General features: G+C 43.1%; 6 protein-coding genes across 17 annotated transcripts in view; 3 read left to right on the top strand and 3 right to left on the bottom strand.

The window, feature by feature from the left end:
• The window catches only part of LOC128251619 (uncharacterized), a 40,587-nt gene extending 23,904 nt beyond the window's left edge, over nt 1-16,683 (bottom strand). For both annotated transcript variants that reach the window (XM_052978669.1, XM_052978670.1), the window contains exon 1: nt 15,582-16,683. In XM_052978669.1, the coding sequence (XP_052834629.1) occupies nt 15,582-16,206 (625 nt within the window). In that variant the 5' untranslated portion in view covers nt 16,207-16,683. The remainder of the gene's footprint in view (nt 1-15,581) is intronic.
• A 545-nt stretch (nt 16,684-17,228) lies between these two features.
• On the top strand, nt 17,229-17,928 carry LOC128252470 (U1 small nuclear ribonucleoprotein C). The gene has a single exon (XM_052980213.1). It carries the CDS (start codon nt 17,343-17,345, stop codon nt 17,778-17,780), a length of 438 nt encoding a protein of 145 aa, XP_052836173.1. The 5' UTR covers nt 17,229-17,342; the 3' UTR covers nt 17,781-17,928.
• A 289-nt stretch (nt 17,929-18,217) lies between these two features.
• On the bottom strand, nt 18,218-19,940 carry LOC128252447 (deoxynucleoside kinase). Its single transcript, XM_052980175.1, has 4 exons — nt 19,781-19,940; nt 19,090-19,441; nt 18,752-19,022; nt 18,218-18,690 (listed from the first exon to the last, which is right to left on the bottom strand). The coding sequence occupies exons 1-4, from the start codon at nt 19,809-19,811 to the stop codon at nt 18,541-18,543; spliced, it is 804 nt and encodes a 267-aa protein (XP_052836135.1). The 5' UTR covers nt 19,812-19,940; the 3' UTR covers nt 18,218-18,540.
• Nucleotides 19,941-19,984: 44 nt separating this feature from the next.
• LOC128252426 (WD40 repeat-containing protein SMU1) lies at nt 19,985-21,965 on the top strand. The gene is made up of 5 exons (XM_052980137.1): nt 19,985-20,134; nt 20,203-20,269; nt 20,329-20,587; nt 20,644-21,722; nt 21,782-21,965. Exons 1-5 carry the CDS (start codon nt 20,109-20,111, stop codon nt 21,878-21,880), a joined length of 1,530 nt encoding a protein of 509 aa, XP_052836097.1. The 5' UTR covers nt 19,985-20,108; the 3' UTR covers nt 21,881-21,965.
• Nucleotides 21,966-21,977: 12 nt separating this feature from the next.
• On the top strand, nt 21,978-22,673 carry LOC128252487 (uncharacterized). Of its 2 annotated transcripts, none has more exons than XM_052980262.1 (2): nt 21,978-22,292; nt 22,373-22,673. In XM_052980262.1, the coding sequence occupies exons 1-2, from the start codon at nt 22,163-22,165 to the stop codon at nt 22,564-22,566; spliced, it is 324 nt and encodes a 107-aa protein (XP_052836222.1). In that variant the 5' UTR covers nt 21,978-22,162; the 3' UTR covers nt 22,567-22,673. The 2 variants fall into 2 exon arrangements, with proteins under 2 accessions (XP_052836222.1, XP_052836213.1); XM_052980253.1 differs by having other exon boundaries at nt 22,358-22,673.
• A 111-nt stretch (nt 22,674-22,784) lies between these two features.
• LOC128252301 (cubilin) overlaps nt 22,785-26,288 on the bottom strand; it is a 52,917-nt gene continuing 49,413 nt past the window's right edge. For 5 of the 10 annotated variants that reach the window (XM_052979927.1, XM_052979945.1, XM_052979953.1 and 2 more), the window contains 2 exons: nt 26,108-26,287; nt 22,785-25,473 (listed from right to left, as the gene is read on the bottom strand). In XM_052979927.1, the coding sequence (XP_052835887.1) occupies nt 25,151-25,473; nt 26,108-26,287 (503 nt within the window). In that variant the 3' untranslated portion in view covers nt 22,785-25,150. Of the gene's footprint in view, nt 25,474-25,994; nt 26,033-26,107; nt 26,288 lie in introns of those variants that run through there. The other 5 variants (XR_008267298.1, XM_052979961.1, XR_008267299.1 and 2 more) reach the window with 4 other exon arrangements.

Here is a 26,288-nt window from a genome sequence, read left to right as displayed (position 1 = left end):
AAAGCCAGACAGCGAAGATCACAGATTAAAAAGAAAAATTGTTTTAAGGCCAACTAATGATCAGGGAGGTGTTATAAAAAAAGATGTTTTCTTAACACATTAAAACACATTAAACATCTATAGTTATAAACACAGTTTTAAACAATACGCAACGCTAAAGTCGAATGCCCCGACTATAAGATGCCCGTTACTTAGCGAACCCATTTTAAAATAACATATATGCTTCCTAAATATGCCAGAAAACTAACAATTACGCTCATGAGTTCTAAAATAATGGTCCGATTCGAAAAATTCTTTTTGTATGAGTCGATAGATAATGACCGAAAAAACATATATCTACTATGTCTCAGAGTGCCCTATTTTAATCCCAAATCTGTAGCTTTTATAATTTCCGAGATCTCGAAGTTCATAGGGACAGACAAGCCCTCAGACGGACATGGCTAGATCGACTCGTCTACTAATTCTGATCTAGAATTTACATACTTTATAGGGTCGAAAACGCTTCCTTCTACTTTTACTCCACGAGTATCGGGTAAAAAAAGGTCGCTAAAGAGCAAATTACTATTTTTTTGTGACAAAAGTATAGCCTTTATAATAACTTTACATTATCCCTGCAACTCTGTCTAAATTCTTGTTTAACCACTAGAATTTCTGATGGCCTGCATTCTTTTCCCACCTACGACACCCATTTCAATTTAAAGAATTTGCGAAAGTTGTTTTTCCGCCCCGTCGCCCAGCGAAGAGCTGTCCATGGAGAATAATGTCGAGATTGTGGCCGAGGACTCCTCCGCAGATGGCCGGGCGGCGATTAGCCGAATGTGGTTGGCAAGGTGTTGGCCGTTTGGGACCCCGGGCTATGAAGCCTGGCCAAGTGAAAGGCAAAACGCTGCTCACGGTTTTAGCCCCCAAGACCGGCCATATTATTTGTTTCGGAGCGACTGGATGGGGGTTCAAATTGTGTCAACTTTCCCAAAAATTTGCCGGGAATGCGAATGCGACTCTGATTTGCATAGGAAAACTATGAGTCTAGTCAGGTCAGGCCAGGCCAGGCCAGGCCATGGCGCAAATGTTTATCGCTTGCCATTAAATGCAGACGACAATTTCGAGATAATCGGCAGGCAGGGAAATAGCAACAGAGAGATACAGCTTCAATAGGATAAAGGAAGAGGCAGCCAGCAGGAAGCCACGAAGTGCTGACGATGTCTTCGTTCCCCAGGCGCATATCAAGTGCTAAAGATCTGCAATTTAAGGTGTCTGTTTAGGTGCGTTGACAGTCGAGATGGGCACGAGATGGCTGCCGCGAGGGATACACAGTGAAAAAGTTTTACAAATAGAATCACAGACAGTAAAGCAAAAGGGTTATAAACTGTGACAGGTAAAAATGATATTTTAAACACAGTAATCCTTTATGTCAGAGAATGTAATGATAGATTTATGTGTACAAGTAGATTGATTGGCTTACATTTCATTAAATTCGAATTCATATAACAGAAAATATTAAAGCACTTCTTACAACTCAAGTTTACATTTAAGAAAAAGTTGATAGATAAAATCTATCAATCTGTTTAAAAATAAAAATTTTAAACTCAACATATAATATTTTTGCTGTGTAAGGATACCAGTAGTGATTCCCGTTTAGCGCTAATCTCTTGCAGGCAGTCCAAAGCTTCCTCCTCCTTCTCTTCCTGCTCCAACTCCTTTTCCACGACTGACTGCCACACGAGTGTTGGGTCCTTGAGACACCACAAACTTGTGGCAAGCTCCGGTGGAGAGATGAGGGATGGGGACGCGTATGGGGCCAAGACAAACCTTTGTCTTTGACGCAGCGCTATCTCAAACATAATTATTGCCTCATTATGCGACGATGGTGTCGTTAATGTCTTCGGCACACAATGCATCCAATGGAAAGGCAAACAGCGCAGCGTTAATAATGAAATTGTAAATAAATTGTAAACATTTCGACTGCGCCAAGCGCAAATATTTGTCCCCAACTTGCTGGCAAGTATCTGTATCTGTTGTATATATAATCTTTGGCTTCGACACATACGTATTCAATTTTATTTTTCTTTTTTGAGGTTTCGATGGGCCGCTCTTGGCTGTCAACACTTTGACAATTTTCCCTTTCCCAGCGTTCGGACAGGAAACAAACAAACAGTAAACGACAGACAGAACTGATAAAGCGCGAGTTCTACCGAAGCGCTTTTCACATAAAAGTATTGAAAAATTCGAAATTAACCCGAAAATATCATAATGGCTTTTAAAATATCGTTCGCTGGGGAGCGATAAGGTCGGTTTGATGACTGCATTAGGCACGGTTTACTGTTGTTTATGGAAATGCCTGGTCATAAAAACATGGCTCTGAAAACTCGATCCACGGATCCACGGCTGAAACCAGTTAGTGGAGTCGTAAATGATTTGTTCGCGTTTTATTATCACCTGTAATGGTGACAAAATCAAATGCCGATCAAAGTGCCGATAAGGCCAGACCACACACATCATCGGACTTATCGTAAAGGTCACATGCGAGTGCGAGTTCGAGTTTGTCCACATAATCTCGAAAATAGATTGCCGATTGCCAAAGCAAATGGAATCAATGGGACAAAGCTCTCCAAAGGCCGATTGTCAACACATTCTCCGTAGAGAACTTTCCCAATGAAGAAATTAATTTTGATTTATTAGCCCAAACATGTCTACCAGCATGAGCTCATATATGGGAGGTAAATGAACATTTTCCTCAATTTTCTCCGCCATAAAAAGAGGAGAGAAACAGTTGCAATGCCCTCATCCCACTTTCCAGTTGTTCTCTTCAATTAATTATTTGTTGCATTGCGTTTTCATCGGGTATTATGACATTTTTATGTCCCCCGGGGGAGAGGGAGAATGGCTGGGTTGGCGACTTACTTATTGAAACATAAATTAGGCAACACATGTCCATAAAACATTTGGAGTCACTTGTCATATCAGCGAAATGCTCTCAAATTTACGACTTCTCCGCCACTTTGACACCAACAGGATACCATTTTAAATGGTCGGCGAGGGAGTGTGGAATGGCTGGACAATTGCCGATAAGGACACTTGAAACTGGCCCTTAATGTCGCATTTAATGGCTTTACCGCCCGACCGCCACCAATGCTAAATCAATTTTCAAGCGCATAAATCAGCTGAGATTGGAAAAAAATCAATAAAGAAACGGAAACCGAAAAAGAAATGCAGCAGATAAAATAAGGAATCTATTAGTAATAAAATAAACAGCGAGTGGACCATAAATTTTGTTTGAGCCCAAAGAGAAAACCCAAATGGAAAATGGAAATTAATACGACGAGATAATTAATGAAAATTAAGAGATTCCAGATTAATCCAGCTGTAAGAAAAACCATTAAGTGTACGGGATACTACAAGGGATTAGTCTGAGGTTAAGGCAAACATTATCTAGGTCAATTGATGCCAATTATGTATAGTTAAGCCAAATTGGAATGCTCCAAATCTGGGCATTTCTTTAGTAATTCCCTTGGGCGCGCGCAATAATCAGTTCTCTTGATCCCACAAAATCTCGAATTTCTCGTCTGGTTCCCCGTAGTTCACACGTTGCTGTTGAAATTCAACAAATCCATCATTTGCCATTGTGTCTGGTGGCATCAAAGAAAACATTTTCCCAGGGCGTTAGATAACTAAAGAAACAAATTTCCACCATGTTTCTGCTCTCTCCCGTTCGACTCGTTCCTATGTTTCCCAACAGTTTTTGCCGCCACATAAAAAGCAATTCATGCATCTTGAAGACGGCTCACCCTTTGGCTCCCCTCCATTTCGGTTCTCGTAAATCAATGCCAACGAATCTTGGACGTATTCTGCTTCTCTTGCCGATCTCCAAATTGCCAATGGGCCTCGAACAGCGTCTCATAATAATTAAGAACAAATTCATTTACACTTTCAAATGCCGCGAAGGGAAGACCAAAGTTTCTGTTTTTTGGGTGGAGCTTGTGTGTCGTTGCTCTTGACATGTTTTGAACGCAGGGAATTTATTTATTGTGGATCCGAAATGCATTTAGTATCGCACATAAAAAAGCGACAAACAAGCAGGCGGAACGGGGGCGGTCGCACCAGCCCACAGATCGAATGGGAGTGTGCGAGGATCACACTGAGCCAAAATGAGACACTTAAATGTGATAATAAATTCAGGAATTACGATGTTGTAAGCACTGAGATTATACCAATCACACAATCACAATATTGTACAAAAAATCACATAAGGCTAAAGCCTTGTCACGCTTCGTTTATTTTCCTTTAATTTTCGTTTTGTTTTTCAAGCGAAATATAATAATGGGAGAATAAGGAAGTGTTTTTTTATTGAACATAGTTTATATGAAACTAATTAACATTAAGAAACCAGTGTTCTTTTCGTATTATTTGTAGCATTCATTTAATATATATTTTTTCATTGGTAGACATTCTAAATTGAACTTCTGCTTCCATTTTTAAGCATTTTGTCATCGATTTAAACCCGAAAAACATTTTTTCTTTGTGCAGGGGTCCACGCAGATTGCCGCTGAAGCGCAACAACAGCTGTCGCGGCTTGTGGGGATTTCACTGGAGCACTTTTGATGCGGTAAGTTTATTGAACTCCGTACCGTTCGCCCCCGTTCTCCCCTTTCAACCACGGCAATTGCAAAATAATGCAAACTCCCCTTCTCGAGTCGCAAAAATGGGTCAGCGGGCTCATTAAAATTGAAGCCGTGAACTTTCGCTGATCTCTGGCGTTCATTTATTGCCACAATTTGTTGTGTTTAGACTGCTTAAGCAGCAATTCATTCTGGCTGACGGACCAACGAACGTTTTATGCCTTCATTAATGCAGCGCACGCATTCGCTGACCCCGCCCCCTCTTTAGCCCATAAACGGAGGGCTAACTGCTCATTAGAATGGCATTGTACACACACTTCGATTTCGAATCGAATCAAAACGAAACGAAACGAAACGCCAGGTTGCATTTCCGGTTGTGACAGTTTTGCTTTTTTCAGCTAGCGCCACTCACCGGATGCGCCAAGTGGCAGGGGTCCATAAAAATGGCTAGGGAAACGCTAAACAATATTCAATGCTAACAAAAAATTAGGGCAAACACTCGTGAGGGTTGAAGCCCGAGTTGATTATTGTGTTCTGTTGCATTGTTAAACAATTATGCGGCATTTCCTTCCGATGCGAATCCATTCGATGACACTTTGAGTGCCGGCTGCTGCAAAATCCTCCCCCTTTTTGCCTCTTGTTAATCACCCAGAGCAGAGCAGCATAACCACACAGCTGTTCCTAACTGTTTGATTTGACCCACTGCGAATTTAATGGGCGGCGAAATTCCGCTTCCTCATCCGGATCCGTAACTCACTTTACGGCTCATTGGAGTGCGGCCCGGAACAAAAGCAGCCAGTTGATGGATGGTCGCCTGCATTTGGCTGTCTAAACAAAAGCAACAGCTTTCAATTGTATGTGCTGCGCGTTTAATAATTGCTGAGTGACTTCGTTTACCTTCGAGTATCCCCTTTCAAGGAATTCACAGCTAAAGTATACAACTTCAGATGTATATTTCTGCCTCGGATAAACAATCTGCCAGCTCAAGACCGGCTTTCCCTGCCCGTCTTTCTTCGCCACATCCGTCGTGGGTTATAACATAATTTACGTCTCTTCCGCTTGGCAGCTTCGTAATCATTCTCCACTTCCATGGCCCAGCACAAGAATGCGGCTGCCCAAGTCTATCTGGCCCGGTCCATCGAACCGAGGCATGTATCTTCTCGATTTGCCCTAATGTCAGGCCATTGTAATTGCATTTCGTGCTGAACTTCTGGTCCTACACCGCAGACAAGTCAAGGCGGGCATCCCGAAAACGAAAACGAACTCCGGCATCCCAACATCCCGGCATCCCAAACACGATTTCGGCATCGAAGCTTTTTTTCTGCGGCTGTGGGCTTGGAGCTGTGTGTGTGTATCTGGGTATCTCGGAGATACAATGGCCGCACAATGTAGCCAATATCTAAACGTCGGCATCTTTGGTGGCCGACGCCATCATCGTTGGGAGTCAGATTCAGTTCCAAAGCCAGAGTACTTGGTTTCTCTGCCTCTTTCTTGATTTCAATCTGCCAGCTTTGCTTTTAATCGGTTTGGGATTGGTTTGCCCGAACTTTATGGAACCTTGAATTGACTGAACTGGAATGTGGCTGAAACCGCAACATATGCCTATCCAACTGGGAGATCTCTGCTCACATCTGTCGGCCTAGCCCACGTGTCGAACTTATGTATCTGTATCTGTATCTGAGCCTGAGCTAGAGCAACTCCGAATGTATCTCTATCTGGTTTTCGGCTTAAGAGCATTAAAGCAGCTATGAATTAGACAGGGGCTGCAACCCCTAATGGTAGTACGCCCCTAAGCGAACCTCCAGCTGCTCATCTCAAGTGGCAGGCTGGATTTACGGGCATAGACAATCTAATTACTGTTTTCAGTGTGCATTTAGCGTAAATGATAGTCCTAAAGCGGGCTCAGCCGCTCACACATGTGCGTAATTAATCCGTAGGGCATGGTGTTATGCCTGAGCAACTTCCACCGGCTCCCCAAAAAAGCGGCCCACCTGCTTTTTAAAGAGTGCGGAGGGGTTATAAAAGTCTTCTGCTCGTTTTCCTGCCTCCGAGCTTTTCTTTTTCAGAGCTTGCAATGCGTGGCCTCCCACTCTTTTGAGCGTACAACTCCGAATTCCGGCTCCAAATGGGGCAGCCATGACTCGGCATCTGGACTCAAAATGGAGGCGACTTCGATGGCAGGTCCCACGCACTGATCAAATGCAGCTTCAGCGGGGTAACCGGGTTGACTGACTGGTAGATTGGTTGGCTGGTTGACGGCATGACGCGGCTTAATTGGCCATTACGGGGCGGCTGCATAAGAGGCTCTCGGCTTGCGCAAGCCATTCCCCATTTCCCGTTCCCCCAGAGAGATTCTCCTCTCCGCGGTTCAGGTTTTCCTCGCTTATGGAAAATGATTTTTACCGTTGCAAGCGTCTTGTCTTTATGCAAATCAAGTGAAAGCAAAGGCAGAAGCAACAAGTTTTCCCAAAATCCTCCAGTGGACACTTCATTGAATCTAAACCGAATTTGGGTCAATATACTCTAGAAAATAGAATTTCAATACACCACACAACTCTTACGTTGCCCGAGGGAAACGTATTGAGTTCTCATTTTTATCCGTTTAGGCTTTCAACAAAAAAAAAAAAGTGAAAATAAACTAGAGGAAAGCTAAGCCAGCTCTTGACCCGAAAGGCAAGGCTCATTGTTGTTCTTGCTGTTGCAAAGGATTTGGATTGTTTGTGCCCCATGTCGTATGCGTGCTTCGCTTGCTACAGTTGTTAACATGAAAAGATAAACATCGGAAATGATGTCAGTCAAACTGCCAGTGCCCAGCCTCCATAGCGAGTAGTGTATGTGTATCTGTCTCAGCCCCTTTTTCGCTTTTTCATTTTCATCTTCACGCATTCCCCCGAACAAGCTCACAAAATCATGTAAAACTTATACAACAAAATGCGCACAAAAAACAGACGAGAAGCTGCTGAAAAAAGCTGAAAAAGCTGAGCCCCTTCAGTAGTTTCAGCCGTTACATGCTCGGCAATCAGAGCAACGTGTTTCGTATCTAATGAATTGCGACTCTAGGGGACTCTGTTTCCATTGTTGGAGCAGCAATGTTGCAAGTTCTCCCCCTCCCAGGCATCGTTTAACGGGCTAAATGCCGCACTTTTAGTTGGAAACTTAACCACCGTGGCAGACACACAATGAATAAAAGATAAAGAGCGGAGAATAAGATCACGCGATTGTTGCCTGAGTTTCCGAGTAGAGAACGTGAGCAAAGCCAGGTATATCCAGGTATATCTAGGGGATGTAGTGAGCTAAAAAGTAAAGTATAGGGAGTTTCCTGCTTGGAAGGTGGCTTAACAAAAGGAGTCACCCTTAAGGGATGAGATTATGGCAGCTATCACATTTACATAAATAATTAACACAAGAATTTTAGCTATCTAAAGTTTATTAAGTGATAAAAACTACAAAAAAAAGCTGTTAAAGAATCATTTACAGATATTTACGATTTAAAGTTCTGATTAACTTTGACTTTCTACTATTGTGTTTGACTTACTTTAAACTCAAAATAAAAATCTACTGAGAGAAAAAACATAACAGAAATTTGAAAATAATATTATAAAACAAGAAGAAAATTTTAGGATATTTACCATTTAAAGTACTGATTAACTCTGACTATCTATACAAAAGTTTGACTGTATTTAAACTTAAAATAAAGATCTACTGAAAGAATAAACATACAAAATATTTAAAAATAATATTTTAAATCGAGAATAATCTACAGTGTTAAAGTCAGCAATCTATTCAACGATCACAGCTGATTAGTGGGAAATCTGATACTTAAACATGGCACACAAATAATCCTCAAAGACCTTAAGTAAAATCCCAAAGTTGATAGATGCTTATGGACTTATTCGAAATTCCTTTCGCTCGCACTTGAAATCGATATCTTCGGCAATAAACAACATATTAAGTCCAATGCCTCGTGCCAAGTGTTACAACACTGCAGTTCAGCACCTTGGGCTGTAATCGAAGGTGTGTAAACATATGGCGCAGATAAGATATATGGAACGGAGCCAAGAACACTGTTTTATTGTATCGTAGACTATCTAATAAAGAATCTAATGCGGCATTGGCAAGGTTGAACAATCGGTGAAGGGTTTAAAGCAGCTGCTCGTTGGCATCAATTCCCGATTTCCCATGCAATTACGGCTTAGGAACCGAACCCCATATTATAAAACACACCCAAGTTCTGATTAATTTGCATATGACATGAGCCCGATCTGATCAGCGGCATCAGCTGTTCCCCAGCCACATGACAGGGCCCTCTCCCTTCACTTAGCTTCCCTGGTGCGAGAGTTCCCCGGCAATTCCGGGCCGGGAGAACTTGTTTTTGTGCCACAAACAAAGCAATTTTCGCACTGACGCTTCCTCCATCCACCCAGGTGAGCAACCCCCTCCCCGAAAGGGGTGAATTATGAATGCAGTCCGCCCGGGGTTGAAGGCGAACGGGTTGCATGCAACATAACATGGCCACATAGCGCACTTTTTGGCAGGACCATTTGCTCACAGTTTGCGGTTTACGATGGCCGGAACCGTGTTTACCTGGGACGCAAGACAAAACACACAAAACGGAGACAGGGTCAGAAGCGGCGGTCTTCTTGGCTCATCTGTCGCCTTGTCGCCTGGCATTGCGTGATGTTTGCCAGATGAATGAGAGTGAAAAATGAAACACGGCTTGCCGTTGCAATCAGTCGTCCGGAAATCAGCACACAGACAGGCAGCAGCGGCAGCAGCAGGCAAAGGAAGAAGACTTCCAGGCGAGACGGACAGATAGACAGACAGACAGACAGACGGACATTAAGGGCGCATTATGAAACCAGCAGCAATGGGCGACAAAGTGTTTCCATTTCCCATTTTGCCGGCTTGAATTCACCTCTTCCTCTCTCACTCTCTCCACCCGTTCTGCAATTTGTTTGCCGCAAACACACATTTACGTAATGCCAACCGAAGGTCTGACTGGACCTTAAAGCTGCCCGAAAACAAAAAACAAGACAGAAAAACACTTGAAGTTCTTGCGATGAAATTCCGAGAAACAAGTTGGTCTTCGAGGCCAAAAAGGTAGACACACTCGGCAAAAATATCAGTTTCAGCTAAATTTCCATTGGCCAAAGCGCTAAATGTATGATGTCATGTTTAACAGAAAAGTATGAATTTAATCTAAAATTAGTAAATGATAAGTAGCACCTAAATAAATAATTTTTTATAAATATTTGTACCTATACCTTTTGTCATTAACTTATAAAAATTAAATGTACAAGTATTTATGTTAAATTAAGCACTTTTTATATCATTACATCAAAAAATTACAATAATGAAATTAATTTTGGGATGTTTAAAATAATAAACTTATTAAAAATGTAATGCTGAGAAATTTCACAAAAATTACAGAATGGTAGCTGTTTTTTGTTTGTTCTCTGTGTATAACTGCTGCTGCTGAGAAATTCCAATGGTAATGCAAGGTAATGGTCTTCCCAGGGTTTGTGATGGTTCCTGGACCTCCTCCTGCCCCTCCCCCGCCTCCTGCTATTCCAACTCCCCTGCCCTGCCCTGCCATGCCCCTTGATTAGTGCCGCTGTTTACCTGTGCCAGCGAGGCTGACTACGTGTACAGGTTTCTGGAACGAATCTATAAACGGAGATCGCACGCTGACTGTCTGACTGTCTGCCTCTCTGACTATCTGTGTTTTCCGCTTTCCTACGGCGTACAGATGGAATTCCCAACGCACAATTTGCGCTTTCCCCGCCTCGCTTTTGTTCTAACGCCCACGTTCATAGAGCTGGCATCTGCCGGCCGTCCGAATTGGTATTTGCAAACACGTTTTTGGCTCGGGAAAATTAAATTTAAATGCCATCAAATGCGAGGAAGATTGAGTCGAGAAAGGTGGCCCTGGCCCAGACCCCCTACTCCCATTCAGATTAGAAAGTCGTGATCCGAAATGCGGGTGCTGCGTTTCCAAAGGTGTTTACGACGAGCCGCCGCTGAACTTGAAAACCGCCAAAGAACTTGAAACCCGAAACGACAGTTGGAAAAGGCTTTTAACGACGCCCTTCAACTGCGGCTAAAGGCTATTAATCAAGGCAGCACGAATCGCATCCGCTGCACCACTGCGACACTATCGAACCACTCAAATTTACAGCCCACGGCGCTGCATACACATAAATACTGCTTAAGGTAAACAGACAAAGCCCAGACAGACACATTAATTTCAAGTCTTTTGCCCATTCTCCACGTTGTTAAGAATCAAAAATTGAAAAGCGCTGTGCTTCAAATCCGAGGCTAGCGATCGTCTTCGAATCACCGGAGTTCGAACGTATCGATGGGAATGGGAATGGGTTTGGGGTGGGCTGGGGAAGTGGGCCCACTGAAGTGGGGGCAATCAACAATGGAGAGTTGGGGCTCAGTCGTCGAACGCATAGCTTAAAGTTCAATGACTGAAAAGGTGCGTTGTTGTTCTGAATGCGGTTGTCGTTGATGTTGTTGATGTTGTTGATGTTGCTGCCGTTGCTCTTGAAGTTGCTGTTGCTGTGCTGTTGCTGCGGTTGCATAGGAATCCATCAGCGGGCAACTTTGACTCGGACCCCATTTATATTGGCCATTTGCTTTTCGCCTTTTGCTTTTGGTTGTTTGCGCCTCGCTAGGCGAACGTGCAAAAATGCGGCATAAGCGGCCTAAGCGATCGGCAATCAATCTGCAGATTCCAGACGCAACTGCAACTCGTTGCTCCGCCGATATTGCTGTTGCCACTCGAGGAGGCACGCAACAAGCAATTTCTTGCAAGCCTCTTCTCTTGCCGTTGAACTTGTGGCCTTAAGTAGCTGCTACACTTGCGGCCAAGTTGGCTAAACAAGAGTGGCCAAGATTGTTAGCTAAGCGCAAATACAACATGTATCCGCAGCATAGCGTTAAGATTGAAATTTCCATGGGAAGGAGATTGGATTCTGTTCATTAAGGATACGATTCAGACGATACCTATTAAAATACAGAGGCTTTTATATCAGAGTTGAAATGACAATTTTTAATGATGCTTCAAGTTTAATTTAAAGATTTCTTTCTTAAACAATGCAGAGAAAAATATGAAATTAACAGTTCTTTAAATTAAATGTACTAAATACTTTAGTGCATTACATTAGATAACTTTTAAACAAAATTTTTAACGTTTAACATTTAACACATCGTTTTCAAAATGTTCCTGAAACATTAATAAACTAGTTTATTTGAGAACAGAATAATAGTCAAGCCCTCTTAAATTCTGGATAGCGACTGGAATCGGGACTCAAAGAACATATAATCAGTCCTGGAACGAAGACCCATTCCTTCTCGCCGCTGTTTACATGCCCACGATGACAGACGCGTCTATTTATCTGTATCTGGCTGGCTGGCTGGGCTGGACTGGTTGTTTGGTTGGTTTACATTTCGGTTTTGCGCTTCAAGTGAGAGAAAAATGTTGGAAAAATAAACAAGAGGAGCCAGCCAGAATTCCAGACGCAGCTAAAGCAAAACCAACCGCACGATTGGAGTGGATTGGCTCCGAAAAAAAGGGGGGCCCTGGGTAAAGTTTGGCTGCAACAATCAAATGCTCATCAGCGCACTTGAAAAATAATGCGTTTGCTGGCTAAGACAAAAAGAAGTACGAACAGAGACACAAAGATACAGCGACGCACTGTATCTGTATCTGTATGCGGGATAGTATGCGAGTATCTGAGCAACAGTATGTATCTTTTTTCGGCTGTATAGACGGGGCATTTTCATAGCTGGCTGTATTTTTTTGTTGGCTTGTTTGTTTAGTTTTCGAGGCAGCGGCACTCACACAGACACGCAATGCTGCAGGTGGGAACAGGTTTTTCAGTTTGGGTTTTTCGTGTACGAGTATCTCTGGGATGCGGGCCGTATCTCTGGCCTCGCGTTATTTATGCCCCACTGTGGCTGTAATTACACATTTTTTATTTCCTGCAGAAAACACAATCTGGCCATGTGTGCCTTCTGACTGGGCATCTATGTAGTATGGCGATCTCCGGGATGCCCACGCACATGTGTCCTCTGCCTGGCATCAAGTTCCCACCGAGAGTGTCCGAAGTGGGCAAGTGCGTAAGTGGACAGCGGCATTCGAGGCCCTTCAAAGGGCTCTTCGCCTCTCGCGAAAAGCGCCTGCTGCGCCCAAACATTTCGCCGGTTGTTCATGCCGCTCACGTAGCTGCCACTGCCACTGGCCGATCGATTGACAGATATTCGTAGTTCGTAGTCGCTAGTTGCTATTTGGCCATGGTTACCCGTAGGCCCGCAGCAGAACGGTAACAGCCGGAGAACGAATGGGAATTACCCTCGACAACTGCTCCGCACGCTTGGCTGCACTCGCCCAGAAAGAGCCACTTTGCCCGGTGGTGGTGGTGGTTAGCAGTTGCCACAAATGGCGCGATGTAATGGCATTTCTAATATGGGCACATTAATGGCCCCGGCACACAGGCACAGGTGAGGGGCACGAGGAGTCCGGAGGCAATTGCAAAATTCAAAATTAACAGGCCACAGTTGAGGCGAAAATAATAGCTGTCTGAGGGGTTAGTTCTCGTCCTAACTCTATGGGAATTTATGTGCTTTAACGAACATTTATTGGGGTGCTTTAATATATTGTTTTATAATCCACTTGTCTATGTATGTTGGAAGTTTTTTTTTTATTTTTTCTATCTCTTTTTTAAGTTTAAACGTTTTATTAAGGTATGGCATACCTTTTGAACTTCCTTTATATTCTGGTTTTTAGTTTTTACCTAAGGTATTCAAGACTTCTAAAAGAAACTCAATAAATATATACACAGAAAGTTATCTAACATAATTTTGGTTTCTGAAATAGTCTTTAACCATTGAAAATTGTTTCAAAATTACAAAGGTACTCCTCATTGGAGTTTAAAAACTTCAGTGCTATAATTTGTGCAAGTGGTGCAGTCATCTTAAACAAATAGTAATCATGGTGTTTTAACAAGGGATATTCCCATTTATTGGGCACTAATTCAGTGCTATTATTCTGAACCCATGTGTGTGCAGAAGCCGTGTGTGCTGCTCTTGTTTTTCCTGGGCTTCATACCTGAGCAATTAGTGCGGCGTTTCGATTGCGCATGCAGTAGCCCGAAGAGCAGCTGCTGCCGCTTGGCTGTTTTTCCGTTTTTGCTCTTGGACAGCTGACAAGGATGGAGCCAGGAGACTGAGACGAGGACAGAGGGGCGTAAACAAAGTGAGCTCTTGCAAAATGACAGCTGACAATGGCCGGCCACGTTTCGCCTCTCGTACAGAAAATACAGAAAAGGCAGCAGCTAAGTGCACAATAATAATGGCAACAATATCAGCGCGAAAAAGCTGCAGTCAGCGTCGCCAGCCTGCCGTCGAGATTTCATAAAGTTATTGAACGTTTTCAAGCGAAAAGCAAAATTCGGATTGCAAGCAAAAAATAAAAAACGATAAAGTGCCAGTGAGGCAAAGTGCAGAGACGGTTAGCCGAGAAAACAAAAATCGGCTTGGGCATATCAAGCAGTTTGACAGCCACTGCGGATAACCTGTTGCTGTTGCAACTGCAGCACTTGCCACATAAACGGCCATTCGTGTTGGCCGGTATTTAACACAAGGTCGCAAAAACAATGAGCCAAACGACTTTAGACCGCTTATCTAAGTGCTCGGAGCTGCGGCTCGTTGGTAATTGAAGGAGCCTCCGCTGGACGCCGCGACCAAGAAGCTAATTGTGTGAACAGGCCACCCAGTCCCACCCACACACCCAACTTGGGAATAATGACAGGAGGGTCCAGGGCCGAGGGAGGAGCAAAACAGCGGAGGCGACAAAGTAAACAAGGTGTTAATTTACACTGCCTCAGTACACCCTTGTTTTCTTTTCGCGGAGATGCTCTGGGATATAGGGTATGACAAGGTAATTGCGAATTAAAGTGGGCCATGACAAAAGTTATTTGAAATCAACATAAATAATTTTAAGTAACCATAAAGTTAAACTACCAGTCAAGCTTTATTTGCACGTTACACTTTTTTAATGAAGTTAATTAAGTAATAACATTTCGAGCCCCAGAGTGACGTGAATGTCTAATAAAAGTCACTCAAAACCCAAACAAATGATCTAAGCTGGCCTGGGCTTATCTCTGTTCCGAATTTCTCTTTGTATTCAATGTGCCTTTTATAATTGTTGCTTTTATAACGAAAACGATTTTATCGTTGAAAAACAGCAAAGAAATAAACGAAATAGCAAATAAAAAAAAAACGATTATGGAGATTATAAAAACAACTTTGCCAATTTCTCACCAATTTCTCTCAGAACTCACAGAATTCCAAGAACTCATATAAAAAATATAGAAAAAAAACTTTTAAAATAAATATTTGTAAGACTTTTTTAATTATAAATAATTTGGAAACATTCACAAATTAAAAGGGTTTGTAAGTATATTGCTCTAATTCACAACACGGTAACCTTCAAACCTTCTTGAGCTCTCAGAACGCACACAATTTAAAGATCGCAAAAGAAATATTGATAAATCGCGTTTAAAATTAATATTTGTAAGGCTTTTTTCATTAAAAACAATTTATTAACGATTAAAAATTAAGAAGGTAACCTTCTTAAGCGAAATGCACAATGTAAGGGTATGAAGTGCCCTGCTCTCACTTCCCACACTTGATTGTTTTTGCTGCTCCTCCCTTTTGCGTCTTTGCAAATTGAATTCCCCGCGTGTTGCGAAAGCAGATAAGATTGGAGCACGTTCTCCGCCAAACAGCCACCCACACAGAAGCGCTTCCCGGCATACAAAGCGGCAGATGACAGACGATAAGCCGCCCTGATAACGCACTTGACTGTGTGGAGGAATCGTGAGGGGAATTCTACGGAGAGCTCCCACTTACTACGAAGGTTATTTTATGAGGAGTAAGATGAATGGGTCTACTTACGAACTGTGACCGTTTTCGGATCGTAGGCACAGACGCGCCGCTCCACCGCCGCAATCTTGCGCTGCACCCGTCCGGCCCGCTCGCCCACCGCCTGCAGATCCCGCTGCAGGTCGTCGAAGATGTCGCTGGCGATCAGGACCAGGCTGGCCAGCTGCCGCAGGGCGTTGCTCAGTGTGATGTTGCTGATCGAGTCGAACTCGTGGCCGGACACCACCTTCGAGGAGCCGGCGGTGGGCGACTGGGGGGCGCTGGCGATCCTGCCCAGCGTCGGCCGCTGCTGGCTGGGGTGCCGCGAGTTGGGCAGCGACTGCGACTGGTGGCGCGTGGGCGAGGTGGACAGGAACTCGACGTGCTGCTTCAGCTTCTTCATGGGCGCCGGTGCGGGGGGCACTGGCTGCTCCTCCGAAGTCGCCCCCGACGCCGCCTGATGAACCAGCACCCGGGTAAGGGATGTGGGTGAGCCGTGACCATTGGGCAGCTCCCCGTCCGGCGACTGCTTGTTGATGCAGTTGTTGTTCCGGCACTTGCCCGGCGTGCAGTGGAACCGGCCGGAGGCGTGGCCCAAACTGGCCGCCGTGGCCTGGGCCACATTGACGGGCTGCACTACGCGCTGGACGAAGGGCATCTCTCGGGCGTTTCTCTGGCGGCCACTAGCTGCTCCTCCTCATTCGCTCCGCTCCCAAGGCACCGACCAAACACACAAAAGAAGGTAAGGTAATCCAAATAATCCACACACACACACGCTCACGCACACAGAGGCCCGAAAACTGGTCGGGCAACTTCTGGACTTGAATCCTCCGCAGTTACAGCCTCCTAGCTATTGTCTGTTTTCGGCCAAATTCCTTGGCCTTTTCACACGCACTCACAAACTAGTTTAATTTAACTTCAACTGGTTTACTGGGCAGGCCCCCCTTATTTTTCGGCTAGTTCTCAGCCTTTGCATAATTAGCACGACGCACTCGAATTGCCCGTGATTATGGCGATTTTATGGCCCGGCCACCGTTACGCGTCGTTCGAAAGGTGTGTTAGCCGGCGAAAATGCCGACAGTCCGCTCCGCGCTCACGTCTTCGTATTTCGCCGGTTTCAAAATAACTTGATTCAAATGGGGTGCAGCGTGGCCGCATCAAAAATACCGAACAGTGTGGCTGCACCGGTGGACGGCTAAAATATCGCACCGAAGACTCAAACCATGGTTTGGACCATAACTCCTTTTACATCATCTGTTTGTTTTCTAACGGTGCAGACATATTTTCGTCTATATATAGTCTATTCCAAATTTATAATTATCAATTTATTCTCATCAATTGTTTATTTTTCAACATTTGTTTAATCAATTTATGGTGAACAAATCAAAGACAAGGAAAATTATTTATTCATTACCCTTGGCTTACCAGAAAACAAAACCTTAGAAAACGTATAACTTAACTAGAATATTTTCACAATTTTATATATTATTAGAAAATTTTAAATTATTCTGTTGTTGGAGTATTCTTTCTTCAATTATTGTTATATAATTAACTAAATGTGTGTATTTTCAAGTGGTTTTCACTTTCAACATAACCTATGATATTTTGATCAACAAAAATGTATTTGTCCCACAGTTCCCCTTTTATAGTTATCGATTTGAACAGCGTTGCCAGACATCAGCATATATCTACGCATAAGACAACCCTAGCCGAACAGGGTCGCACCGTCGTGGAAAAAATATAAATAAAACTATAATTTTACGCCTTTCTACGTTAGATATATAAAATAGTACAATGCCGAAGTACTATTGCGACTACTGCGACACCTACTTGACCCACGACTCGCCCTCGGTGCGGAAAACCCACTGCACCGGTCGAAAACACCGCGACAATGTGAAGTTCTACTATCAAAAGTGGATGGAGGAGCAGGCCCAGCATTTGATTGACGCCACCACTGCCGCATTTAAGGCCGGAAAGATCACGAACAATCCGTTTGCGGGCGGACCAGGCGGGGCGCCTCCAAAGCCGGCGGGCGTTTCCATACCGCCGCCCAACATGGGAGCTCCGCCACGGCCGGGAATGCCAGGAATGCCCTACATGCCTCCGCTGATGAACCCCATGATGGGCATGCGCCCGCCGCCAATCATGAATCCCATGGCCATGATGGGACCACCGCCTCCGCTGGGCACAATTCCCGGCGTCCGACCACCGATTATGAACGGACCCAAGTGACCGCACTCTGATCGGAAACGGAATCAGGAATAGGAGCACAGAAGGAACGCACCTTGCGAGGTGTCCTAATTAAGCTGTAGCATTTAAGTAAGCCGAATAGCAATTCAAACTATATATGTAAATTTATATAAAGAAAATTTACTCATCAGATGGTTGTTTTTTGATTTTATTGGTTGTTCCTTAAGTCTATAGAATATATAAATAAATTTATTTTATTGTGTAGTGGCTAGAGGTATAGAAGTTTTGCTGTATCTACAATTGTTTAAAGGGGTCGACCAGAAGCTCAGACTAATTATTTCAAAAGAAAATTAAGCTTTCCACCGTAATTGTTATATTTCCCAAATTTCTATATTATGATAGGAATTGTTAACCTTTTTTTGACTCTACGGAGTTACAAAAATAAATTAATGAGAACAATTTGTGTCAACATAAAACAATTCTATAAAATTCTTATTATTTTTTCACTGAAATGCATTTAAGAATCGGCAACTAACTTGAACATATTTAGCTACATAAACACTCACAGTTTTTATTACAATTTTTGGGCTTACAAACTAGTTTCTGTGAAGAGAATATAATGTGGATTATAATTGTTAAAATACGAATGCGTTAACTGAGGGCTTGATTTGTAAGTGGATTATTCATTGCCTTTGTCCCGCGGTTCGGCTCGTCTGCGCCTCTTATATTATATTAAAAGTCTGAACTACACACAATTAGGTACTATATAGGTTAGGGGTTTCAGCAACATAATCCTCACTGATTATCTGGCGACCCTCTGGCGCTTGCTGGGCGAAACCAGAACCTGCGACGGCTGTTGGTTACTCGAGATGGCGTCAAAGATGCTGGACTCCGAGCGCTGGTACTCGCTGCCAATGTTTTCCAGATTCAGATCGGCATCGAGCACAAGGACCTGGAACAAAAAGAGATTACTTTTCCTGTTGGTGCTAGATGAGTGTAGTGTTAGAAGGTACCTTGCAGGACTGCGGACGTCTTTGGTGTATCAGCCAGTCCTCATGCAACTCATGCAGTTCTTGAAGGTACTTAAGTGGCACACAGCTCTCCTCGGAGCGGGCTCGTTGGCGGATGCGCTCGTGCGCCACCTCCGGCGAGGTGCGCAGGTAAATGATGAGGTCCGCCTGCACGTGGATGGACTCCTCGATGAACTTGTACCACTCCTGCAGGGTGTTGAACATGCCCTCCTCCAGGGAACCATTCCGACGCATATTCTCCACAAAGCAGTAGCTGAGGGACAGTGGGTGAACGAAAATTAGCGATTCTGGTCAAACCGGCTCGGGGATAATGCACTCACCGAGCGCTAAAAATGGAGCGCTCCATTATTTTTAGCTTCTTGTCAGTGGGCGCGGTGTGCGCCTGCAACATGGTCAGCGTGACATAACTCTGAAAGGGCATGGCCCACTTCTTGGGGTCCTTATACATCAGCTCCAGCAGGTTGACCCCGTTCACGTTGCGCCACTTCTCGACGGGCTCGGTGAGCAGACAGATGTCCTCCTTGTACTTCTCGAAGTGGTTCAGGTAGGTGGTCTTCCCGCTGCCGATGTTGCCCTCGATGAGGACGGTGAAGGGCTGGGTGCCCTCGGCGTACTTGCGTCCCTGCCGGGCACTGGATGCTGCCGCCGCCATCAGTCCGGACAAGCTGCGATCTGCACGTGAACGTGAAAGCGGAAGAGTACGGTTTTACTATCTGGTACTGGTACAGCCAACGAATTGAGGTGGTGGGCGCTCTATTCCGGCTTCAATGGAGTTCGAGTACTGTACACGGCGGATGGCAATCTTGGTGTGAAACACCCCGCCCGAAGAGATCGTTTGCCGCCGAAAACTCAAAAGAGCGGGAATACCGCCATTTGTTTTTAATCGGGTTTTTCGATCGTCATGTTTGTTTTTGTCAAACGGCTGATCGTTGAGCACGCACTCAATGATATGTGTGTGTGTATTGCCGGTAGATAATTTATAAACTTTAAATGTGTAGCAGCTTGAATTACCTATAAATGTTATAATGTTCCTTCTCCACATGTCCGCGCCACAGGTAGTGGCTCTCAAACACTATTTTAAATTATAAATGCCACAGCTGGCAGAAGTTACTATTTAATGGTTTTACAATGCAACTGCGTCTTTTTATTTTTGCGTGTTCTTTTGCGGTGATAATCAGCTGTTGGCGATAACGATGACGGTCAGCTGTTTTGGCCAGAGCTATCGGTATTTGTGCCATCCCTAAGAAGACGCATTTTTTATCAATATTATTGTAAATTTTAGAAAACCTGAATAAAAACTTGTTTGAAGAGAATTTTTAAGCCAGGCCCCTAATTAGCCATGTCTATAGAAATCGAATCAGCCGAGTAAGTACTGCAAACCATCAAATAACAAACAGTCGTCGCTAATTTCGAGTATCTCCTTACCATCCAAGTGTGATCCGGCTTATCCAGCAGTATCTCAAGGAGTCCAACCTCATGAAGACCCTGCAGACGTTACAGGTGAGTACTAATACTCTTAAAAAAACATAATAATTAATGGGCTTATGGTATGTTTTCAGGAGGAAACGGGTGTCTCCCTAAACACAGTGGACAGCGTGGATGGCTTTGTCCAGGACATCTCCAATGGTCATTGGGACACTGTGTTAAAAGTAACCCAATCCCTTAAACTACCGGATAAAAAGCTGCTCAATCTATACGAGCAGATCGTTCTGGAGCTGATTGAACTGCGGGAATTGGGCGCAGCCAGATCCCTCCTCCGCCAAACGGATCCCATGAGCATGTTGAAGCAGCAGGAACCAGAGCGATACATTCATTTGGGTATGATCAGCACCAATCAGTGTTAAAGATAAATGTTTATCTAATTACTTTCCTAGAAAACATGCTGCAGCGCGCCTATTTCGACCCCAGGGAAGCCTATGCGGAGGGCAGCAGCAAGGAGAAGCGGCGCACGGCCATTTCCCAGGAGCTAAGTGGCGAGGTGCATGTGGTGCCCTCCTCCAGGCTCTTGGCTCTTCTGGGACAAGCTCTAAAATGGCAACAGCATCAGGGACTCCTGCCGCCCGGCACCACCATTGATTTGTTCCGCGGCAAGGCGGCTATGAAGGATCAGGAAGAGGAAATGTATCCCACCCAGCTGTTCCGGCAAATCAAATTCGGTCAGAAGTCGCACGTTGAGTGCGCCCAGTTCTCGCCGGATGGTCAGTACCTGATCACAGGTAGTGTGGACGGCTTTCTCGAGGTGTGGAACTTCACCACCGGCAAGGTGAGAAAGGATTTGAAGTACCAGGCGCAAGACCAGTTCATGATGATGGAGCAGGCTGTGCTGGCACTGAACTTTTCACGTGACTCCGAGATGGTTGCCTCCGGCGCCCAGGATGGCCAGATCAAGGTGTGGCGCATCATCACCGGCCAGTGTCTGCGGAAATTTGAAAAGGCCCACACCAAGGGAATCACTTGCCTGCAGTTCTCGCGCGATAACAGCCAGGTGCTCAGTGCTTCCTTCGACTATACGGTGCGACTACATGGCCTGAAGTCCGGAAAGATGCTGAAGGAGTTCAAGGGTCACTCGTCTTTCGTGAACGAAGCCACCTTCACGCCCGATGGCCACAGCGTGCTCAGCGCCTCCTCCGATGGCACAGTGAAGGTGTGGTCCCTCAAAACTACCGAGTGTGTGGCCACTTACAAGCCCCTGGGCAACGAGTTGGCCGTCAATACCGTCCTCATCCTGCCCAAGAATCCCGAGCACTTTATCGTCTGCAACCGGTCCAATACGGTGGTCATCATGAACATGCAGGGCCAGATTGTGCGATCCTTCTCGTCCGGTAAGCGAGAGGGTGGAGCCTTCATCTCAGCCACTCTTTCGCCTCGAGGCGAGTTCATCTACTGCGCTGGAGAGGATCAGGTGCTCTACTGTTTCTCCGTCTCCTCCGGCAAACTGGAACGTACCCTAAATGTAAGCTGCACTTTAAGCAAGTCTTTCCAACTGATTTTTAACAAGGTATTTGCCATCAGGTTCATGAAAAGGACGTCATTGGCCTGACCCATCATCCGCATCAGAATCTGCTGGCCAGCTACAGTGAGGATGGCCTGCTGAAGCTTTGGAAGCCCTAGATCATATAAGCAATTGACTTTCACACCTAGTTTTAGTTGGTACACTAAGATGAGCTACCAAAATATACCTACTGCCCCCAAAGCACTTTCAGTTTTTCTCATGCCCTCACCCGTTCCCGCACATCAATATCTTCAATCATGTCTATATGAAACAAATTGACTTTAATTAAGCATTATGCAAAGCGCCAGCCTCTCAGAGCGCTAATCCGCAGAGTTTGCCTCAATTGCTGGCCCTGCGCTTAGATTAGTCGAGCAGCGACACTCAGCCGGTTCACTTGCAACATGAAGAGCGACGAGATCATCGAGAAGATACGCAGCAAGCTGAAGGAATCGGATCCTGCCCGGCGCACCGTGGTCAACACGTTTCAGTTCAACTTCACCGACGCGGACGGCAACCTCATCAAGAGCATGGGTGAGTGGGAGGGTTGGGGTTGGGCCTTACTGTGGGTCAAGCCGTCGTTGACCGTTTCATCGTAGTTTTTGATTTCAAAGCCCTGGACATCTACGAGGGTAGTGCGCCCGGTGCCGATGCACAAGTCACCATTTCGGATGAGGATTTCTATTTGGTGGGCACTAAGCAGAAGACTTTCCAGGAGATTCTGGAGCAGGAAAAGGCCAAGATCGATGGCGATGAGGAAGCTATTAACAAAATGCTTGAGAAGTTCCGTATAAATTCTAAGAATTAAATGAAATGAGTTTTGTTTAGATTATGATATTATGTAACGCTGCTTATCTGCTTTCCCAACCTCCCAATAATGGCTACATCAGCACAAATATAAAAATATAAATTATAGATGTAGCTGTTTTTTTAAAAGTTGTTTTCGTAGACGAAGTAGTAGAGGAGTTTTGCATCTACAAGACTAAAGCCCACTAAATAATTTTGATTTAAACATCACTGAATAACTTGGTTTTAGTATTCATTTATTTAATTACCTTTATTTATATTTAATGTTAACATGGAATTGTTTTTGTAGGTGTTTCCTTTTAATTTGAAATTTTTCTTCTGCATTTTATTATTCAACTATTTTGTTATTTAGATTCCCTTCACATCTCTTTGGCAAACGGCGCCGTGTTTTGTGCCAATAAGTGCGCCAGAGATTCGGTTTTTCTGACTTCTGTTTCTGGATTTTGAAATTTGAAAAACGACTCTCAATTCAAATGTGTTTGACTCCTTCTCTTGAGTGGCTTATTTGTAGGTTTAATTGTAATTTTAACATTTGCTCTTTTTGGGGTGTTTTAATTTAACTTTGTGTTACTTTAGTAAACTCTTTTTTAGTTTAGAACATTTTTTTTTTGGGATAGGTTTCTTTTGGGGACTTTCTTTCTCGAACATTTTATTAGCTTTAGGTTTTAGTACTATTTTTCTTTAAATTTATGTTTAATTTTTATTGCTAGAACACAAATTTAGAGTTTTTATTAACTAATTGAATTCTTTGCTTCTGGGTTTTCTTTTCGGTTTTAATGTAATACAACAACAAAATTTGTACACTTAAACTAAAGTTTATTTTTATGAATTAATTCCTAGAAGTTACTTGATTATTATGCTTTTTTTATGCAACAATTTAACAACGTTTTACTTCATCAATGTAATTGTATTTATTTTTGCTTTATTTATCATTTTTTTGTTTAATTAATGTAGCATTTTTGTAACACCTACATACGTTTGTTATTAATTGGTTTTTACGTTAAACGGGTTTAAGTTTCCATCGCTGATTTTAGCTATATTCATTAAATTTCTCAATTTTCTTTTGCAAAACGTACGTGCGCTATGAAACCAATAATTATTATTTATTTTACGAAATTTTAGGGAATTTATTTTAAACTCCAAAACGGAGAAAACTGATATGAACTAAAAGAATCTTAAAATTCACAATAGGTTTGCATATGTATAAAGTTGATAAAATAACATAAAATAATATTTGATACAGAAGATAGCCAACTACGATTTGGCACAAAAAAAATCAATTCAATATTCGGTTTCTTTGTGTTTAGATTCTTGTTTTTAGCGTCTTGTATAATTTACTTTATTATTATCGTTCCCTTTAGCGTATACATTTTTATAAATATTCTTGTTCGCCTTAAATGTTTATAAAAATGTGCTTAAATAGACAAAAATCTTTGAATTTATTTTCTTTCCATTTCTCGCTTTCATTTTACATCTCTGGGGCCGCTAATTTATTAAATTTCCTCTTTTATTTTCATATAAACTTTTCGATTTAGCGTCATTTAACTCTTTGCTTTTATTCTTTGCTGGAAGATACAGTTTTGATAGTCACTAATTCTTTTATTTATGCATTATTTCTTCTTCTCCTTTTTGTTGTTGTATGTTTGATTTGTGTAGCCTCAAGGTTCGAAGATTTTTGTACAAAATGTGTAAATAAAAAGTCATGCGCGTATGTAAAGGTAGTTAATTATTATTGTTTTATGCCCTTTAGTATGTTGCTGCCGTTATTCATTATCGGTTTATCTATCGGTTGCAAATGTGTGTATTGTTTTATTAACGTTTACGTTCTTCGTTTCTTCTGTTGTATAATTAATTCAATTTATGCTTCACCTAAATATTACTCGTATCAAATATAAAAATCAACAACTTTATTTTATTTTTCGTCTTGTCTGCGGTCTCTTGTGGCTATGAAAATGATTCGTACTTGCACTTCCTGCGCCTGCTGTTTTCGGCTCGTTTTTGTTTCCGTTTCCGCTAAACGGAACCTTGCTCCTCGCTTTTTACACATTCGCCTATCGCCCTGTGCTTTTTGTGCGCCCTTCTCCATTTCGCCGTACGTATTTCGCTATGTGTATAATATAGTTATTTAATGTAGCTATTATTTTTTGGTTTCTGATTCCTCCACATCATCTCTTACTTATGTGAAACGCTTCTGGCTAATCGTGTTATCGCAACTACAATATGCTCGCCCTACTGTACTTTTTATCTTCGCTTTCGCTTACTTCATCTATAATGCCTACTAACCATCCCGTTTCGCTCGTTATTAAATTTATGTCTTAATCAATTCGCATTTTTGCATAATTTCTTGTCTTTTAGGTATTGTTAACTTTTGAATTTCTGTTTCTGTTCGCCTCCCGGTTTTACTGTATCTGAGTGTTATCCTGTGTCTGCGTGTCAGTATGCGCTGTGGGAGTGTGTGTTATCTACTGCTCTTGCTCTGCAAAGTTGCTTTGTTCGCCATTACATAGTTAGCCTTAGTCTAAATGCGTTTTAAAACCAAAACTGAAGGTTGCGATAAAAGTGCCTAAAACTGTGCCGAACCATCGTTAGACGTTCGCCATTTGGTTGACATGATCAATGTTGTCCTCATCGAAGTGCACATCGTTGATGAAAATGTCCGCGTCCAGCTGGTCCTCATCGAGCTCCAGATCGTCCTCGTCGTCCTCCCCGTTGGACATCAGTCCATGGCCCATGCCCATCCCCATTCCCATGTCCACGCCGGCGATGCAAATGTGGGGCGGCGGCGGCACGCTGGTGGGCGGCAGTGGGGCGGGCGGTATCATCAGGTTGCCGCTGTTGATCCCATGCAAACTGCCCGCGATGCTGGCGCCACCGCTCTGTAGATGCCTGCGACTGGAGCTGAGACCCGCTGCTCAATTACAAAGGGAGATATTATTAAATAAATATTGAAACCTTGAAAAAATGATTAACCTAATATTAAACTTTAATAAAGTTTTTCTTAAATATTTTGTTCTTGACTTTATTGACTGGTAAGTTTCCAGATCGAATCGCTGCACCAGACACTCTTTTTGTATTCTCTAACATGGGATTCGCGAATGAAAAAAATATGTTTTTTTGTAACTAATTTAATATTTGTTTTTTTGTAAGCATGGACTCCTTTTAAAGAAATCTGTAATAATGCTAAAATGTTCACTGGGTAGGTGCCTTTTTTTATGACTAAGCTAAAATAGTTCAGTATTACCAAATTTTATATTTTTCTTTTGTATGCATTTACATTTTTCATGATTTTAGAAAAACTTTAGTAAAGCTAAATTCAGACTAATAAAATATTTGTTCAAATAAAAAAATTAAGATCGTAATTATTAAGTTTCAATTAAAGTTCAAATATTTTCAAAGTCTGAAATTAAACATAAAAAACCAAAAAGTTACCTTGAAATAATGTTAATAAAACCAAACTCAAAGAAAACCTATTAAAGCAATAAACCAGAATCATATGATACAAGTCATCTTCGATAAAGAGTATACATAAAAATCGGACTCACCCGTGGCACTGGTCTGCGAGTCATAATGTGCATTCCGATGTAGGCCCAGTTGGCGAACATGGTTCCTACGGTTTCTTCTGGAGTGACAGAGTATGCATAGGAGACAGATTAGGGACGAGACGACGAGAAGCGTTATTATAATTAGGACGTCGTAGTCCTCCTCGGCCGCTTCCGTGGTACC

The sequence above is a fragment of the Drosophila gunungcola genome, chromosome 3R (assembly GCF_025200985.1).
Source record: "Drosophila gunungcola strain Sukarami chromosome 3R, Dgunungcola_SK_2, whole genome shotgun sequence".
Lineage (NCBI taxonomy): Eukaryota > Metazoa > Arthropoda > Insecta > Diptera > Drosophilidae > Drosophila > Drosophila gunungcola.
The sequence above is the reverse complement of the archived record's forward strand: the minus strand, read 5'-3'. Positions and strand labels throughout refer to the sequence as shown.

Excerpts from the sequence above, each read along its gene's own strand:
- LOC128252470 (XM_052980213.1), top strand. The coding sequence starts at position 17,343 with ATGCCGAAGTACTATTGCGACTACTGCGACACCTACTTGACCCACGAC.
- LOC128252447 (XM_052980175.1), bottom strand. The coding sequence starts at position 19,811 with ATGTGGAGAAGGAACATTATAACATTTATAG. Across the intron at positions 19,442-19,780 it reads GAACATTATAACATTTATAG|ATCGCAGCTTGTCCGGACTG; the intron begins GTAATTCAAGCT and ends GTTCACGTGCAG. Across the intron at positions 19,023-19,089 it reads CGCTCCATTTTTAGCGCTCG|CTACTGCTTTGTGGAGAATA; the intron begins GTGAGTGCATTA and ends ACTGTCCCTCAG.
- LOC128252426 (XM_052980137.1), top strand. The coding sequence starts at position 20,109 with ATGTCTATAGAAATCGAATCAGCCGA. Across the intron at positions 20,135-20,202 it reads ATAGAAATCGAATCAGCCGA|TGTGATCCGGCTTATCCAGC; the intron begins GTAAGTACTGCA and ends TTACCATCCAAG. Across the intron at positions 20,270-20,328 it reads AGACCCTGCAGACGTTACAG|GAGGAAACGGGTGTCTCCCT; the intron begins GTGAGTACTAAT and ends GTATGTTTTCAG.
- LOC128252487 (XM_052980253.1), top strand. The coding sequence starts at position 22,163 with ATGAAGAGCGACGAGATCATCGAGAAGATACGCAGCAAGCTGAAGGAA. Across the intron at positions 22,293-22,357 it reads CAACCTCATCAAGAGCATGG|TTTTTGATTTCAAAGCCCTG; the intron begins GTGAGTGGGAGG and ends GTTTCATCGTAG.